This window comes from Piliocolobus tephrosceles, chromosome 1 (assembly GCF_002776525.5).
Source record: "Piliocolobus tephrosceles isolate RC106 chromosome 1, ASM277652v3, whole genome shotgun sequence".
Taxonomy (NCBI): domain Eukaryota; kingdom Metazoa; phylum Chordata; class Mammalia; order Primates; family Cercopithecidae; genus Piliocolobus; species Piliocolobus tephrosceles.
Genome location: NC_045434.1, coordinates 12,826,761 through 12,846,458, shown reverse-complemented (window position 1 = coordinate 12,846,458; position 19,698 = coordinate 12,826,761). Strand labels below are relative to the sequence as shown.

At 35.9% G+C, this 19,698-nt stretch overlaps 1 protein-coding gene across 5 annotated transcripts in view; it reads right to left on the bottom strand.

Annotated features, from left to right (window-relative positions):
• The window catches only part of LYST (lysosomal trafficking regulator), a 212,479-nt gene that overhangs the window by 49,209 nt on the left and 143,572 nt on the right, over positions 1 to 19,698 (bottom strand). For all 5 annotated transcript variants that reach the window (XM_023216208.1, XM_023216210.3, XM_023216211.3 and 2 more), the window contains 11 exons: positions 18,142 to 18,318; positions 17,491 to 17,567; positions 17,171 to 17,359; positions 14,712 to 14,857; positions 14,527 to 14,623; positions 13,418 to 13,479; positions 11,893 to 11,948; positions 7,822 to 7,974; positions 4,462 to 4,706; positions 1,649 to 1,715; positions 117 to 273 (listed from right to left, as the gene is read on the bottom strand). In XM_023216208.1, coding sequence (XP_023071976.1) covers positions 117 to 273; positions 1,649 to 1,715; positions 4,462 to 4,706; positions 7,822 to 7,974; positions 11,893 to 11,948; positions 13,418 to 13,479; positions 14,527 to 14,623; positions 14,712 to 14,857; positions 17,171 to 17,359; positions 17,491 to 17,567; positions 18,142 to 18,318 — 1,426 coding nt within the window. The remainder of the gene's footprint in view (positions 1 to 116; positions 274 to 1,648; positions 1,716 to 4,461; positions 4,707 to 7,821; positions 7,975 to 11,892; positions 11,949 to 13,417; positions 13,480 to 14,526; positions 14,624 to 14,711; positions 14,858 to 17,170; positions 17,360 to 17,490; positions 17,568 to 18,141; positions 18,319 to 19,698) is intronic.

Genomic DNA, 19,698 nt, shown 5'->3' with positions numbered 1-19,698 from the left:
ATTAGTCTCAATAGTTCTTAGAAAGTCAGTCCTAAGTTTTTGTTTGTTTGTTTGTTTGTTTTTCCTTCCTGATGACCCAACATGATTTTTATTCAGTTATTAAAAAAAATTCTTACCTTGATAGGCTAAAAACATTTTAGTGAAAGGAGGCATCCTGACCAGGAAGTGAAGCACAGTTCCGCTGTTGGAATAGTGGGAGCCATAGTGATAGGGCTGCACAGGAGGCATAGGGTCATCTTCCCTGGCTCCTTTGCGGTACTCTTCCTCCAAGTACTGAAAGAAACAGTGAATCCAGAGAATTCATGACCGTGGGCTCCAGGCAACACTAGAAAAGTGCTGGATGGTTTTTATTCTCTCCTTCTCTACTACCCCTTTGAGGCCATTCTCCATGGCTGGCCCTCCCACTCTTGCCCCGCAGACTTCAGCCTCCTTGAGTGTCTGGGAGTCTTCTCCTTGGTGCCTCACTAAGACCCAAACACTCAGAAGCATTTCCTATCTCCACATTCACTCTTTCATTCCTTCATAGGAAACCTACCCAACTTTGAGCACTCCACCTCCTAACTAATGGCTCATAATGTCTAAGCTGATCAAGCACCCAACAAATGAGAGGTGCTTCTGTCACTACTGTTACTAGAGATGTCTTCATTTCAAAAGAGTTTCAAGATGTAATGCTATGTTGTTTAGAGAACAGCTTCTCTAGAAGTAGAAATGCAATAGAAATGTAAAAACTATGTCACATTATTGGTAATAATGTAACATTTTAAGTCTGTTTTACAGTGCAGTTACCAGAGATTTAAAAAAAAAAAAAAAGAGAGAGAGAATATGGTGATTTTTCACTACTCCTGTCTTCCCATCATAAAGTAGGAAGTTCAACCAAACATTTAATATCTGTCACTATTCTTGTCTCCCATAGCTTCTGTCTGATTCTGATAACAAAGTCAGGTATAGTGAATTAAGAGTTACTTCTTGATTCCCACAGCAATGATGCATTTTCAACTGCTGAAGAATCAAGTAGTGACAGTCATAAGATGCTTAGAGGGATGTTTCAGGAACTGTGGCATAAAATAATGTAATGAATATGAGAAAAGTATTTCAGTTGCTCCTGTCTTGATACTCCTGTGAAGAATGTAACGTGTAGCTATTGCATTTTTTTGAATTTCCAATAGAATTTCATTAATGTTAACTTCACAGAAAAAGGTAATTCATTTTCTTTTTAAAATGTTAAAATCTGATAAATTTTTGTTTACTAAACCTATGAATAATTTCCTGAATATGACTAATGGTTATGGTACATTATAAAAGTATTAACACTATTATATAAATAACACTAGGGGATATGAATAGCAGACCCCTGAAAATCTTTGTGATTTTTATAAGGAATGTGACTACTATATACTTGAATAAACAATGAGTTATTGGTTTTCAATTTGTGCCAAAATAAATGTATTCTTTTTCTGGGCGAGGTGTTCTCAGAAAATCAGGATAGAAGATGATATTTCATTTCACATAATGATTTCTAGCTGTCCGTCAATCCTAGTGCACGAAGGTAAAAAATCAGTAGTATAAATTTAAAATTAGGTAAAACACAAGCCTGTAAAACAAAATACAATTTTTCATTTAATAAAGTATGAGTAAAAACAAAAGCTACCTTGTATGTGTCCACATAACGATCTTCTTTTTCTTTATACTGAACAGCTATAGGTTTAGAGAGATTTCTACGAGAAAAGGATAATTTTAAAAATTAAATATTTTGATACTGTCAAGATTAAGCTCCCTAGATGTCTGCATCTTGTAAGTTGGTAAGTGGTGAACAAAATGCTCCGCCCTTATTTCTCTGCTTAAACATGTTGTTTTGCAACTAACAGTCACCATTCAAAATTATTTCAGAAATTAAGGTAGAATTTTCCCCACAGAGCCAGGTCAGTATTAGGAATTCCTGACTTACAAGTAGCCTAAATAAGATTGGCTACTACTATCCTTCTTTCCCTTCTGCAGCTTCCTCTAGAATCGTAACTGATGCTGCTTGTGGGAGCAGATTCCTAGACCCAGCCCTGAAAGTTAGCGTCCCATTTTCCAGACTCTACATCCAGTTAGGCAGTGTAGAGTGAAGGACAGTTTCGACAGAACTTAGGAACAGAGGAAGATGTTGTGTAATTACTAGCCTAGTTAGTAAAAACTGAAGAAACAACACGTGCTTAAAATGACCAAGCTGAGATTTGGAGAGTGAGGACTGAAATAAATATTTTGCTACCTAGTTAGTAGATGGTGAGGGATACACTGTGCAGAGTGCACAGTATGTATGCACGTGTACAAAGGTGTCAGTGCTGGTGTTCACAGAATGTGAACCACACGACACTATTCCTTGAAGCAGGAGAATGAATCCTCATCCCTCCAGGAATGAGTCCTCACTTTTACAAGCTACAGAATCATGTGGTTCTGATTCTGTGTCAGAATCAGAATCTGTGTCCCTGTGTGGCACTTGAAGGCTTAAAAGAAAAAGCTCTGATGAAGAAGGGCAGGCTTTTTTGGCTGAGGAACCATCTGGTCTGGCACAGGCATGGACTACCTGGATTTCAACCTGCAGCACCATAACTAGACCGACAGCAAGATTCACCTAAATTTCAGTGAGTCAGACCAGGTCTGCTTAACCATATGTCGATATATCTTTTTTTTTTTTAAATAGAAATTACTATTTTCTAGGAATGTTGAAATTAGTGGTATTAAGTGTACTAATTTTGTCTTTGAGATTTTTCTACTCATAAAAACTTTGTTAAAAACAGTTTTATAGAATAGATACAAATTAACATCTAAAAATAGAGCAAAATCACTTAAGATGGCTGCCTAATTTTTTTTTTTTTTTCTGAGACAGAGTCTCTCACTCTGCCGCCCAGGCCAGAGTGAGGTGGTGTGATCTCACCTCACTGCAATCTCTGCCTCCCGGGTTCAAGCCATTCTCTTGCCTCAGCCTCCCAAGTAGCTAGGACTACAGGCATGCACCATCATGCCTGGCTAATTTTTGTATTTTTAGTAGTAGAGTAGGATGGTCTCGATCTCTTGACCTTGTGATCCACCTGCCTCGACCTCCCAAAGTGCTGAGATGACAGGTGTGAGCCACTGTGCCCAGCCAGCCATTATTTTTTATGTGTATTTTTTTCTCTTTATTTTCTCTTGACACTGACTTGTTGGAAAAACCAGGTCATTTATTCTGTTAGAGGCTTCACAATCTGTATTTTCTGATTGCTTCCCGTGACATCATTTAGTTTGTTCCCATAACCCCTGTATTTCCTACAGACTGGAAAAGTCTTGCTTAGGTTCAGGTTCAACTCTTTATTTGTCAAGAATCCTTTATAGGTGCTGATGTGAGCTTTATATATTTTTTCCTTTTTTTTTCTTTTTCATCATTCTGCATGGTTGAGAGGAGTGAGCTTTATACTGTATCGTATCAGGAAGCCTATGATATTCCACTCTAATGATGCTCAGTTTGATCTGTGGGCTCAGGCTCCCATTGAATTTGTACCTAATGGTTTAATCCATTGATGATTATTGCTTGAATCAATTATTTCACTAGAGGTTGCAAAATGTTGATTTCCCATTCTCTCATTTCTTCTAAATCTATTAGAAGAAAACAGACAAGGTGAGCCTAGGATGTTTTGTTGTGTCAGAAAGCAAGGAAACTAATATGGTCTTGTCAAAAAGACTCAGAAATTGGCCAGGCGTGATGGCTCACACCTGTAATCCCAGCACTTTGGGAGGCGGAGATGGGTGGATCATCTGAGATCAGGAGTTCGAGACCAGCGTGGCCAACATGGTGAAACCCCATCTCTACTAAAAATACAAAAATTAGTTGGGCGTGGTGGCACATGCCTGTAGTCCCAGCTACGTGGGAGGCTGAGGCAGGAGAATTGCTTGAACCCAGGAGGTGGAGGTTGCAGTGAGCCAAGATCGTGCCACTGCACTCCAGCCTGGTGACAGAGCAAGACACTGTCTCAAAAAAAAAAAAAAAAACCAAAAGGCGATTCTAGGTATATGTTCAGAGATATAGCAACCAAACATGATAATGGACCTGATTCAAGACAACCAACTATAAAAAACTATCTTTGAGAGAATCAGGGGACATTTGGAAATGATTAGATATTAGATGATATCATGGAATTATTGTCAATTTTCTTACATGTGATAATAGCACTGTGGTTAAGGTGTTCTATTTTTTAAAGAGATGCATACTGCAGAACAAAGAAGTGACATAACAAGATGTCTGTGATTTGCCTTAAATAAGAAAAAAAGATAATGTAAGTTTGGCAAAAATCTTCATAATTCACAACTGTTGAACTGGGGTGATAGGTATTTGGGCTCTTATATAATTCTTCTATTTTATGCATGTTTGAAATTTTTCATAATAAAAACTTTAATAAAGAAGTACAACATATGAATGGATGAACCCTAAAGGTTCTTTTAACTTACCTGTATATCAATGGATCATTGAGGTCAAGTGTCTCACTAACATAGTCAGCAAGTATAAATGGGAACACAGGATACTGCATGAGATCATTGAAGGATCGGCCAGCATGTTTGTTTAAGTGAGTCAAATATTCAAAATTAGTAATTTGTCCAGTATACCATAAATTTGTCAGAGCAGTGATGTTACCATATTCCAGAAGATTAGGGAGGTTATTTGTGAGTATATTGTGGTATACATCATCACGGACCTAACAGGGAGGTAGAAAAAAAAAACCCAGATATTATTTTTAGTCCTATTGGCACTTTTCTGCAAAGAACCCATGACATTATAGACATGTTACAAATCTCATGTCCTCCAAGGAAATATTTTTTTCTCAGTAACATTAATGGGTAGAGAACTGAGATTCAAGTCCAGGTCATCCTCCAAAGGCTGGGCTCTTCATCACTATGCTTTGCTGCTGGAGAAATATGTTAATAAAAAACTTCTAAGAAAAAGTTTGTATAGAAAAGTCACTTAAGACACTAAAAAAAATAAGGAAAAAAGAAGAGTTTCATTCTAAATAAATGCAATATGGTATAGTAGAAACAGCATGGTCTTCTGAATTGGACAGATCTGGTCTATTTTCCTGCTAGCCTTCTGTGCTACAGTTACCATGTCTATAATATGAGAGTGATAATATTTCTCTCATAAGAATTAAATAAAGTATCCTATGTAAATAGGATATTTGATTTTCACTACTGATTGAAAACATAAACTCTTTTTTAGAGATTCACAATAGTTTTGTCACAGAAAAAGGGTATTGGTTCTTTTAAAGCAATTAAATAATGATTGCTAATACATGAAAAAAACAGACAAGACAACTTTGCTAAAAACAGATATGAAATACCCATTCTAAGCAGGCATATGCTTCAGACATAGGAAGAAGAGCCACAGATATGGATAATGAGAGAGTGAACTTAACGAGTAAATGTACTGGGAGTTATGGAACAGGCAAAACCACAGAGCATAGAACATCCTAAACCTGTAGCCTAAATCTGAAGGTTGCCAATTGTTGATGCTAAGGTCCACAGAAGGGAATTTATGACAGACTATAAGCCAAGCCCTGGAAGGAAAAGGAGGCATTCATTTATTCAACAAATATGAATTGAATACCTACATACCAGTAGCGTTCAAAATTCTGAAGAACTGGAACTTAACAAAGCAAAGACTTGGCATTCTACTGGGGAGAGGCAGAAAATGCTGGATGCTAATACATCCCATGGAGAAAAACAGACGAAAGTAAAGGAGGTAAGGGATGCTTGGTGGAGAGGGAGGGGTGGTTATTTTATAGAGTCAGGGAGGGCCTCTCTGATAGGAAGATATTTGATCAGGAAACTTGAAAAAGTGACAAAGCAAATCATTTGGATTTCTAAGGAGAAAAACATTCCAGGCAACAGTGAATGCAAAGTCCCCGAGGCACTGGTGTGCCTGACATTCAAGGCATGGATGGAGGAAACAGTGAGGGAGAGAATGGTAGACAATGATGTCAGAGAGATAACAAGGTATGAGATTACCCAGGGCTTTATCAGGTTATTGGAAGGACGATGCCTTCAAGTGAATGTGACATGAAAGTGACTGAAGGATTCTGAGCAGAGAAAAGATATGATCCAACATACTTTAGCTGCTGTGTTGAGAACAATCCGAAGGGAGGCTAAGGTGCTTTCTATAAAGGAGAGCAGAGAAATGGTAGTGAAGGGACTAGAGGTCAAGAAAGGGTTTGTCAAAGTCATTGTAGCTGAAAGTCACTACAGCACTGAGCAAGGTTTTTCTTTTCTTTTTTTTTTTTTTTTTGTTTGTTTGTTTGTTTGTTTTGTGATGGAGTCTCACTCTGTTGCCCAGGCTGGATTGTAATGGCATGATCTTGGCTCACTGCAACCTCCGCCTCCCAGGTTCAAGTGATTCTCCTGCCTCAGCCTCCCAAGTAGCTGGGACTACAGGCATGTGCCACCATGCCCCGCTAATTTTTGTATTTTTAGTAGAGACGGGGTTTCACCATGTTGCCCAGGCTGGTCTTGAACTCCTGACCTCATGATCTGACTGCCTCGGCCTCCCAAAACAAAATGCTGGAATTACAGGCATGAGCCACTGTGCCTGGCCCTGAGCAAGTTTAAACTACTTCATTTCGGTCATTTTGGGGAATCGGAATTTAACACAATTTTGGAGGTCAAAAATAATCATCATATAACCAAGGCTTTACTTTAATTAGAACTAAGAAATTTGGCAATTTTTATTTGATTTCAGAAACAGTATGGATGCAGGAAGGCCAGTTAGGAGGCTATTGTAAATAATTCTGGCAAGAAATGATGGTGGCTTAAACCAGGATGGTAGTAGTGGAAGCAGTCAGACTCTGGATGTATTCTGACGACAGAGCCAACAGGACCTATTAACAGAGTGTATGCAGGGGATGAGAGAAGAACAAGAGTCTTGGATAATCTCAAGAGTTTTGGCCTGGGCACTGGAAAGATGGAGTTGTCATTTACTGAGATAGAGAAAACTGGAAGGAAATTTTGGGGGGAAGATTAGAAGTTCAGTTTTGTACAGGTTAAGCTTGAGATGCAAATTAGTGACTTCTAAATGGAGACACCAGTCGGGAGTTAAATTAGTGTGGCATTCAGGCGAGAAGTTTGGGTACTGACATAAATTTGTAAGTTGTTAAATACAGATGGTATTTTAAAGTCGTAAGACTTTATGAGAAGACAAGAGGTCTGAAGAATGAGCCCTGCAACACACCAAGGAGGTGTCTGCAACCAAGACTGAGAAGCAATGGCTGGGGTAAGATATAAGAACTAAGAGAAAATGGCAACCCAGAAGCCCAGGGAGGAAAGTTTTATTTAAAGAGAGAAAAATCAGCTGGGTCAAACACTGCCAATAGGTCAAGTAAAATGGGGACAAAGAAAGATTATGACATTAGGGGTTTAGCAACATAGAGGTTACCGATGACTCTGACGAGAGTGGTGAGAAGAAAGTCTGCCTGAAGCATTTCAAAAGAAAACTGGAGGCAGCAAGCATAAGCAACTTTCCCCAACAGGTTTTCTATAAAGGAGAGCAGAGAAATGGTGGCTGACAGGATTAGAGGTCAAGAGAGTTTGTCAAAGATGGACTCCGCTACAGCACTGAGCAAGTTTAAATTACTCCTTTCAGTCATTTGGGGGAATCAGAATTTACCTCATTTTGGAGGTAAAAGACAATCCTCATATAACAAAGGCTTCACTTTAATCAGGACTAAGAAATACGGCAATTTTTATTCGATTTCAGTATGAGTATAGTTACATTGGCCCATGAGCACTTAAACAATATATATCAATTAATAAGGGTGAATTTACCTTGGTGTTATCAAATGCCAACAGGAGTGTTCTGCCATTTGTTAGAAAGATTTCTACAGCATTATCTCTCAGTTGCCACCAACGCTTGTGAACTTCTTTAATTTCTTCATATGTCCAGGAAAATGATGCTGGTTCCAACTCTCCCTGAAGGCTCTAAGACAAAGAAATAGGCAAAAACATTTGTTTTGCCAGAAATATAAATAATTATTTTAATTTCAGATTTTAAAAAGCATCAAAACAAAACAGAAAATCTTTTTGTGGCAGATGGCAGATAAGATTACCTGAAAACTCTCCCAATGCAAAACACCTCAAAATGTTTGATAAAATTTAGAAATTAAAAAAAATTAATAGGCTTTATTTTTTAGACTAGTTTTAGGTTTACAGAAAATTGAGCAGATAATACAGAATTTCTATGTATCCTCCCCTCCCTTGGCCCTGCACTCACAGTTTCTCTATTATTAAATCTTGCATTTGGTATGGGACATTAATTACAATTGATGAACCAATATTGCTACCATTTTTCTTACATAAAGTCCACAGTTTATAGTAGGGTTCACTCTTTGTGTTGTACATTCCATGGGCTTTGACAAATGTATAATGACATGTATCCACCATCACAATATCATACAGAACAGCTCTACTGCCCTAAAAATCCTTGGGACTCCACCTATTCATCCCTCCTTTCCTCTCCCCAACCTCTGGCAACCACTAATTTATTTACTGTCTCTATAGAGTTTTGCCTTTTCCATAATGTCATATAGTTCAAATCATACAGTATATAGCCGTTTCAGGTTGGCTTCTTTTACTAAGCAAATATCCTTTTAAATACATAGCCGAGCTTGCAAGAAAACAAGGGAAATGACATCCCCAGGGGTCAAAAATGTAGAGGAACTGGAAAATCAGCACTAAGCAGGGAGTGATACTCTGGTTGCTCCATTCTATGTGTCTGCATACGCATGCATGTATGCACATACCCCAGTTTCAGAAATGAACTGACGTAGGTTCACAGCAACTTGAGCACAGAAGATGAGGCCCTGGCCCCCTAGAACCAGGGTGTGGAATTGAGATTGCTTCAGAAAGCTAAAACCTAGGAAGGGATGCCTAATGAAAGATTAGACAAACAAACGTGGCCATCAATAAAGGGGAATAGGCCGGGCGCAGTGGCTCATGCCTGTAATCCCAGCACTTTGGGAGGCTCAGGCAAGGAGATCACTTGAGGTCAGGAGTTCAAGACCAGCTTGGCCAACATGGTGAAACCCCATCTCTACTAAAAATACAAAAATTAGTCGGGAGTGGTGACAGGCACCTGTAGTTCCAGCTACTCGGGAGGCTGAGGCAGGAGAATCACTTGAATCCACGAGGCGGAGGTTTTGGTGAGCCGAAATCATACCACTGCACTCCAACCTGGATGACAGAGTGAGACTCTGTCTTAAAAAATAATAATAAAAATAATAAAAATAAAGGGGAATAACCAGGACGCAAGCTTGTCTCTTTTGGCCTGGAACCTAGAAAACAGAAAAAAAGCCTTTCTCTGAGAATTCAAAATTGTGGGCCTGCCATCATATAGATTTAGGGTAAATCCACGTCTGGATGGCCTGGAAACGCCCAAGCTTTGAAACAGTTCTCATGCTTCCGAGTCATCCAGCAAAGGGAAAGCGGACTCTCTGGAGGAGCATTCCTGAAACTAATGGGGCATTTCTGCAAATAAAGCCCCACCGAATGTAAGCTGACAGATCAACACATACCAAATAGATGCATTCCCCTGCTAGGTGGTCAACAGAAGAAAAGAAGATGAGAGAACAATCACTGGAAGGTTGAATCTGCTTGAGAGTATTAATCCTAGTGTACTCAGACACATCCCCACATTTTGAAATGAAGAGGCAGGGACCACAGGGCCTACACATCCTGCCATCACTAGGTCCCTCCCAAAGTACAAAATCAAGAAAAACTTTTAAAAAAGTGCATCTAAGTCTTTGTAACTGAATACATAAATTATGTATTCAGTTACAATTAAATCATGTTTTTAATAGAGAAATAATGCAAGAAGTTTCTACTAAAGTTTAAAACTAGCTAGAATTTATCTCCTCACATCAACCTGCATCCTAGTTTTCTTTTTTTTTTAAATCAGTTTTTTTTCCTTTTTTAAAAATTTCACTTACTTACTCTTCTGTGTTGACTAACAGGAAGCTCAGAGCAAATTTAGGACTCAATTGCCAAGAACTATTTTATCCCAGGCTCTTTAATTTTCCAAAACCTTAATTTTTTTTAGATTCAAATTATCCTACTCTATGTGTGTTTTACTATTGTTCTTGGTCCAAAATAATTTTTGTAAGTAGAGGCAGGGAATACATCACAAATAAAATAAGACATCTTAATGGAAATGTAATATTTTCATACTTAAAACTGAATTCCTCCTTTGTTTAGTTTCAACATTCATTCAACATATATTAATTAACCATCTATGCACAAGGTACTCTGCTAAGTGCTCTGCATAAAATAAATCTGTATAGGTCAAAAAGGGGGCATGAAATATTTATACACACATTTGCATACACAATGCAAGATACCAAATGTTACATAAGAAGAATCAACACTACAAAAGTACATAGGAAGGAAGGATCTTTCTGTCTATTAAGAAGCAAGGGCATTTTCAGATTAAAAAAAAAAATTTCCTCTTTATTTAAACATAAGATACATTTATAGCATGCAAGTTAACTTAAAATTAAATGGTGTCATCCCAGACCACGTATTTGTGAATGTATCCTCAAGCACTGAAAATAAACCAACATATTCGACAGGTGGACTCAGACTCTTCTGTTACCTCATGTCAAATGGAGTTAAACACAAATTGAGTAGAATTTTTAAGGTGAAAAACTGTCATCTTTTGGACACACAAAAAAGTTGTCTCACACATCAACTATTACATTCCTTGGCTGACAAAAGGATACATCTTGAAAATTAACATAACTATATTTTACTATCTGGGACAAACCCTGTGGTAATTGCTATATAAGTCAGAAAAGAATGCTGTTCATATATCTGACTACTTTAAATATGTTCATGATTTTTTTTACATTATTTATTTTATAACCAAACTTCATGTTTTCACTCATTACTTTCTTTCTTTTTTTTTTTGAGATGGAGTCTTGCTCTGTTGCCCAGGCTGGAGTGCAGTGGCATGATCTCCTCTCACTGCAACCTCTGCCTCCCGGGTTCAAGCGATTCTCCTGCCTCAGCCTCCTGAGTAGCTGGGATTATAGGTGCTGCCACCACACCCAGCTAATTTTTTTGTATTTTTAGTAGAGACGGGGTTTCACCATGTTGGCCAGGCTGGTCTCAAACTCCTGACCTCAGGTGATCCACTCGCCTCAGCTTCCCAAAATGCTAGGATTACAGGCATGAGCCACCACGCCTGGCCTAATTTATTTAAAATAAAATATATATTGATAATTAAACCACACATAATCTCATTTAGTATATCCTTAGAAATTCTTGGCTTTAGAACTTCTCTGAAACAAAAAGCTTATTTCTCCTATTACAGAAATCTCAAAAAATATTTTAATGGCATAAAAGATAATTCAAATAAAAGCTTTATTATACAAAAAAATAAGAATCTTTATTTTCTGATTAATACCAGTCTGTCTAGAATAATAACAATTATCATTAAGCTATGTGAATATCAGAATTACTTAAGTTATTCAATTATTTAATATTTTTCCTTTCTTTCTGAAGGCAAAGGTACTTGATAGTCAACTGGGAGTGGCAAGGAGTAGATATTTGTTGCAACAGAGGATAGCAATAAGAAGAAATGAACATAAATTGATATAATAGGAGCATTTAGAATATGACTTATATTAACTGCTATGAGACTTGGGCCATGAGCCAGAGGAGATGGCACAGTCTTCTTTTTAAAATTATATTTAAAAAAATGTTTGGAACTCAGACCAATCTATACATAGAGTGACAAATAACTAACTCTAATAGCTCTTCCTTCTCTCTAGTTATACTGAAATGATACAGTTTTGGAATCTGTCTAGATTTATGTAAATACAGACTTAAGCTTCTACTCACCGAACTTTCAACTGTATCAGAAGCATTATCTTCCACAAAATACATTCCACATTTACCTGCAGAAAGTAATCGGATATAAGGCTTTTAAAATGTATGTGCACACTACTATTCATGGTTTAATGCATGGTCTCTGGAGTCCTTTGGTCTGAATTTGAATCTCACTACCTAGACACAGTTCCCAGCACTCAATAAATATTTCTTAATAGTATCCATGAAGTCCTGGGCAAGTTGCTTTACCTCTTTGTGTCTTAATTTCTTTATTTAAAAAAAAAAAAAGGTTGCAGGGAGCTCTATTTCACTGAGCTACTATGGGAATCAAATTAGAATATATGCAAAATGCTTATGTGCTCAGTGCTAAATAAATGTTGACTATTTATTATTACCATTACTCTTACATTACAAGGATATTGATTTGCTTTATTTTGTTACAGACTAATTGAAGTCAAGTGGTAATCCAAATTATCTAGCAAAAGGGAAATCCTTAATTATTTTGCAGACTGAGACACTCAATAGGGTAGAGTAGGCCCTAAACATAGCCTCCAACTTTTCCCTGTTTCATAGGCTGGCTGTTGCTAACCCATGTCCCTACATCGCGTTTTAAAATGTTGGGAACTTCTCTGAGGTTCTGTCCCCTGCATGCTCATCACCCTTGAGTACTGAGTGGACTCTGAAGTAGTGGCACGGCTAGCTCAGAGAAGGGTACTGCCTCCATCCTTGTGAAGGTGGGGCTCAGTCCCACCAGGCTTGAAGCTCCACATCTTGGACCTTGGAGGCTGTAGCTTACAACATTCATTCTCAAATTTTAAGGTACATCAAATCACTGGAGGGCTCATCAGAACATAGACTGCTGGGTCCCACCCTCAGAATTTCAGATGCATCAAGTCTGGACTGAGGCGTGAGAACGTGCAACTCTAAGAAGCTCCCATGAGATGCTGATGCTACTAATTCAGAGTTCTCACACTTTGAGAACCTAGCCTACAGCCTACAAATTGGTTCTTTAAGGGAATAGAGACCAAGTGGTATAACTGTTCTCCTTCATACTTTGAGAATAAAATTTCCAACCAAATATAACTATATAGGTATCCATGGACTAACAATCTTGGCCTTTCTCTCAGAAGTACAATAGAGAATATAAATTATGACAATCTTAAAGTAGACATATTTTTTATGGACAGTTATATCTAATAAAATAGTAGGTAAGTGTACCAATAATTTTTCACTTCGAAAAATCTAAATTGGCATATAATAAAAGAAATGGTTAAATATAAAATTGCATATTCATGAAGAAACTTAATTTTATAAAAATTAAAATGCTATTCATGTGCTTTTCAGAACATAAGATATCATTTCTACACATTCATGAGTCATATGGAATCACATATAATGTTAAGACAAACTAGCCTATATGATACTACAGAAAGTTTATCGAATTTAATGGCATGGTGTCAAAAAAAAACACTTTAAATAACCTAAGAATAAATAAGGCAGGGTGAATATGTGCAAAATTCTTCAAAATCTGACTTACCTAGTAACAATTCACCGGCTGTCTCTCTAGATGGTGCAACACTGATACATCTTCGATTTACTCTGTCAAAACATATTTAAAATTACTATGACTAAATGCTTTGACCAATTTCAGAGAGTATATGCTTTATTTTACCTAGTAAAAGATTTCTGCAAAGCAGACTATATAGAGCTCCAATAGCATGAGGTATCTTGTCGAAACCCACATGAAAATATTAGCTCCTTTTTTAACATTCTAGTTGGAGAGAAATGACTGAAACACCTAGAAAAGGCTCATAATTCCTATAACCTGTAGACAGAATATAGAAATTAAGTTATTTAAAAGATATATCAATATTTTATATTTTCTAGTAAATAAGCAAACATTGTTTCACACCTCTGATACTTCAAATACATTAAAAAAAAAAAAAGCCTAGTATTCTAGGAAAAACAAGATTTGGAATCAGAAAGTTCCTTTGTGTTCTTAGCCAATTATCTTGTTTGCGTCTCAGTTTTTTATCTATGAAATCGGTATAACAACCACAATAACTGCAATGATAATACTATCAATAGTTAATATATAATAACATACTTAATATTCAACAATGCTATGGTACCTATTATTTTTTCTTCATTTAATAGATGAGGTAACTGAGACAGACAGGTTAAGTAATTTGCCTAAGATTAAAGAGCTAGTAAGAGCAGGAACTGGAATCTGAACCTTTAATCACTACATTATATTGCCTCTTGATGATACCACCGGCAGCTCTATCTACTTTACAGAGATGTTAAACAGTCAATTACAAAATATGTGTGTGTGTGTGTACATGTATATGTGTGTATATATGTGTGTGTCTGTATGTGTGTATGTGTGTGTGTATATATATATATATATATATATATGTATACTAACAAGGGCCAGAACAAGATGACTGAAATCCCATGAACCCTTGCTATCAGAAATGTCATTTAGTTTTAGATTTTGGCCATATAACCTTGTCCTTCCTTGAGCCTTTCCTGTTTAGGATTTTTCTGAAAATGATGGCATTATCTAAAATAAATATTACATAAACACTACAATAAACTGTTGTATATTCATGAAAGAGTGAAGGTCTACGGATTCAAAATTACCTTATAGATTCACTTGCAGCTTTGTCTTTGACAGTAGAAGAGAAAGAAGAATGAATTTTGTCTTCAAATAGGTAAGAGAGTGGTGGTTTGACAACATCTGTTGAGGAGAAAAGTAAACATTATTTTTATCTAATGACCGTAGTTCTCTGCTATATTTATATGTTGAGTTAAGAAGCCACTATTACCTTCTGATTTTTGTCTATCCCTAAGGAGATACTTATTTGGAATAGTTAAATAACATCTCTGTAAACGTCTCCTCTCTCGATTTGGTCCTTCTGTTGGATCCAACTGCCATGAAGTTGGATAGTAGATGGGGTCACACCATACTGCTCTGCAAGTAAAAAGATTAAAGGGTGTTTTAAGTGACCATTCAGGACTTGTAGCTATAAAAAAATCATTATAGAGATTGAATAAGTCACAACTGATCTATTCATTTTAAAACTCCAAATATTTATACATTTGATCAGGGAATGCATATACAAGCACAAGTAATAAAATCTAAGTGTCTTTTTGCTCCTGAATCCCAGTCTCCCAGTTCCTCGCTTGACGGCAAGATCTGCTTCCAGTTTCTTTCAACTATTAAATTTTTAAAAAGATATATAATGAGACTACTATGAACACTTTAGTAATATAACATGCTGCATTTAATATGGTTAGATAAAATTTTTTTTCCAAATTAATTTTTAACATTTCCCATTTTGCCCACTTTTTTTTTTTTTTGAGATGGAGTCTGGCTCTGTTGCCCAGGCTGGAGTGCAGTGGCACAATCTCGGCTCACTGTAACTTCTGCCTCTGAGGCTCAAGCGATTCTCCTGCCTCAGCCTCCCAAGTAGCTGGGATTACAGGCTCCCACCATGCCCGGCTAATTTTTGTATTTTTTTAGTAGAGATGGGGTTTCATCATGTCGGCCAGGCTTGTCTCAAACTCCTAGCCTCAAGTGATCCACCCACCTGGGCCTCCCAAAGTGTTGGGATTACAGGCATGAGCCACCTCACCTGGCCTCATTTTGCCTACTCTCCAATGAAACAAATAAAATCAGTTTCTTCCTGTGGTATGAATCACATTTTTAAAAAGATTTTAAAATAAATTTGTATCTTAGATGAAATAAGACAGGAAAAACATATTAAATACAATTTTAGAAATAAATAAGATTAAAAAACCACCCTTATTCACACCCTAAACATACCAAAATACTGGTAGTGGTTGTTGTCTTTTTTTTTAAAAAAAATGCATCTGTTTTTAATTTATAGTTATGATCATTATGATCATTTTTCTATAATTTGCCTTATTTTACAGAAACACTATTATCTTTATCTCATTATTTTGAATGGCTGCCCAATATGAAGGTAGATGCACTGTAATGTATTTAACCATATTACTGCTAACATATAACTTGTTTCTAATTCATTCACTAGCATAAATAATGCAGAGATGAAAACTTTTATTTTCTTTTTCTTTTTTGACAGGGTCTCACTCTGTTGCCCAAGCCAAGGTGCGGTGGCATATTCACAGCTCACTGTAGCCTTGAACTCCTGGGCTCAAGTGATCCTCCTGCCTCAACCTCCCAAAGTCCTGGACTACAGGTGTGAGCCACTGTGCCTGGCCTGCCTTCCATATTTTGAATATTTTCCTTAGGACAGAATCACTAAAATAGGATAACTGACGCTAGGAGTAAAACGTTTTTAGGATTACTAATATATATTGTCAAAATGTACAATGCCACCAAAGTTCTGAGTAAGGACAGCTAACATCCTGCTGTGAATATTAGCAGCCAAAATTTTTTTTAACATAAAAAGTAAAATGGGGTATCTAAAGGTTCTAGAAAACCAAATTAGCCTCTAGCAACACTGAGTATTTTCCCACGTGTTCGGTAATTCAGTTTGTCTTATGTGAGGAATGTGTTCGTGCCTTTTGCTCATTCAAACTTCTGGGATCATAATATTTTACTTTAGAATCTGTATATGTTTTTCAAACAATAAAAATAGCTCTTTTATTTGCTGAAAATATATTTCCAGGCTTTTTTGTTGTTGTTATGTTTGTTAAACACACTGGAAAAAATTAAGGTTAAAATCCATTGATATATTTGCAGTTTCTTCTATTGCATTTGAACTTAGAAAGTCATCTATCCTTCAAAGAGCTGACAAATATCCTACTATCTTCTACTTTATGAACTTTTTGAGTAATTCTTTTAACCATTTGGAATTTACGTTAGTGTCTAATATTTAGTGTATTTTAGTACACCAAAGTCATATGAATCAGTTATCTTAACCAAATTTAGAAAATAATACCTAATTTCCCTCTTTTTGTTATTTGTAACACATATTTTAAACTAGTTAGAAAAATATATTTTTCTCAATTATCCTGTTTCAGTGATTTCTCTATTCTTTTACAAAGACTATATTTTAAAATTAAGCCAATTTTACTATCTAGACGAGCTAATGAGCCTCTCATTACTTTTCTTCCTCAGAATTAAAAAAAACTCGTATGATTATTCTTTAAGATAAAAAAAAATCACAAATGATTAAACAAAAAAACATTTAATGAAATGATTTTATGAGTCTGAATTCTGGAATACAAATTCAGTTTAACATCAACATCTTAAATCTTCATGGAAGACAATTTTACCCGTCCTCCCGCAGCTTACCTATCATGTGTCAGTTGCTGAATAAGTTCCTGCCAGTGTCTGCTGGCACTCAAATCTACTTTATACATTCCTCTAATATGCTGGATCACCTTTTTTCTCTCAATTCCTTGGGAGAGAGACACTGCCTGGGTGATATCTGCAGCTATTTTAGATATATCCTTTGATTTTGAATCCAGACGCTGAAAGAGACTAAATAAGATTGTCCATAGTTAAGAATACATGGAATGTATTTATCAAAACATGACACTTTAAAACTAAAAGTATACGTGAAATCTAATAGATTCCTAAAAGACATGCCTTTGGAACATACAAAATCTTACCTTTGCTGATTATTATTAACCGTTTTCTGCCAAGCAGCTTTATTCACTCCTTCTTCAGTTTCATATTTCTTTTGTTCCTAAAATATTTAGATAATATACTATATAAAATTTATTATTTCTCACCTAACACTGGCACAGAGCCCAACAAACTCATTTTAAAACCCAGTTAACAAAGGAAAAACGATTGTCTCTAGGAGACCAGAATATTAAAATAAATGAACCATCTAAACAATGTTATAATGTTTTAATTCTGTGTCTATACAATTTAGGTCACATAAATTAGAGTAGAATGGTTAACCAGGGTTGCTAAACCTGATGAGTTTACACAGTCGCTTGCCTCCTTACTCTGCTTTTTCATTAAAGAACCTCTAACTCAAGGTATGTTTCAGCTTGCTTGTCACTTTAAAAGTCTTCCCTCCACTGAAGGTTAATGATAATGGATACTGATGACCACAGAGAACAAAATGCTCCTTAAAATAAGCCTATTTTTCTTCTCTCATAGAAAAAAACAATACAGTATATAGAAAAATAAAATAAAATAATCACTTCAAGTTCATCATCAATGATACTCTGTTCTTAAAAAAGTAATGTCAATCATTCTTTATCTACAATGGAATCTCCTAAGAAAGTACTATGGTTTCATTGACTCACCTCTTTGATCATTTTCATAAGGTCTGCTTTTGTTGATGCACTGGGAGGGATGCACTTGTGACCACATAACTTCAAAGCATTCATAAGCAGTTCTGCTGTGTCTAGCTCTTCTTCAGTCAATTCATCTTGGTGATTATGTATCAACTCTGACAAATACAAAACTAACTTGGCTCCATGCTTTAAAAAAAGTAATAATTTTTAGTCATTTAGAATTTTAATTCTTACAGTTAAATTACTTAATAGTAATTACACTATATTGCTAGATTTATTTGGTTGCATCTGATTTGAATAAAGCACCTACAAAAGACATTCTGAGGATAATTACAGAAATCTGATTACGCACTGAGTATTTGACGACAGAGGATTAATGCTAATTTTGTTAGATGTAACAATGTTGTTATGGTTACACAGGAAAATATTTTAAAAAAAGAATTTAGAGGTAAAATATCACAATTTCCACATATATGTTAAAATAGTTCAGAAAAAGAAGAAATGATGTCAATATAATAAATATAGTAACTGTTAAATCTAGGTGATCATTCCATGGTATTTATTATGCTATTCTTTCTACTCTCCATATGTTTGAAATTTTTTCTTATAAACTATATTTTAAAAAGCAAGCAAGCTAGCCAGCTAGCTTTTGGGGAAAGATTTTTGGAAAGGACTTGCTAAAGGAATACAGGAAATAAAGTGGGATGAAGATAATTTTTAGTTTTTCTCACAGAAAAACTGAACTAGAAGAGAAAGAAAGCTTCCTTTAGACCTTAAAACTTATTTACTCTTCTTCCTTTGATTTCTGCCTAGTAGAAGAGAAGTTGGTGAAATTTCTAGAACTAAAACCTATCTTTAGCTTGTAAGCACTCACTACTCCCTAGCACAAAAGGTGAAAAACTCTCAGACTGGTGAGACCTACACAGACAGTTCTATGTGTATATCCATGGAAGAGTTGTTTCAGCCAATCTTTTATTAACAGGCCCTAAAACCAAAATTTACAGTGTTACTTAAGATAATGACAATTGTCCTTTGTAGCACAAACCGAAACCAAATGTTGATTCATGACTTTTTAAGTGGCCCTTACATGCTGTAGATATTACACCTGACTTTAATGTGTGCAGCATGTATTATGTAGACAATAATTTTGCCAACAAGTTAAACATATATATTTTACTTTAAAAATCAGCACTGACACAAATATCGCTGTATTTAGTTTTATGACATTTTTAACTGTGAATAGTATTAAATGTCAGAAAATGGATCTGGAAATGATTACATTTTGGGTGATATTTAAATTATCATGCTGAATCATATCATGTCACTTCCCAAAAACAAAAGATGAACATATGCAATAGTGAAAATAGCACAGCTCATTTTAATGCAACATTTTAAATTAGTCAGAGACAGCTGCTACCTGACCAAAAGAGAAAAATGAACAGAAGCTCTGTGAGTAAAAGACCCAAAGAGTTGGCAAATAAATAAAAATGGTAAATGACTAGAAGATTTTCGTAAGTGTGTCTTAAAAGTAATGTTCTTGATATAACTTTAAAAATATTTCAGTTT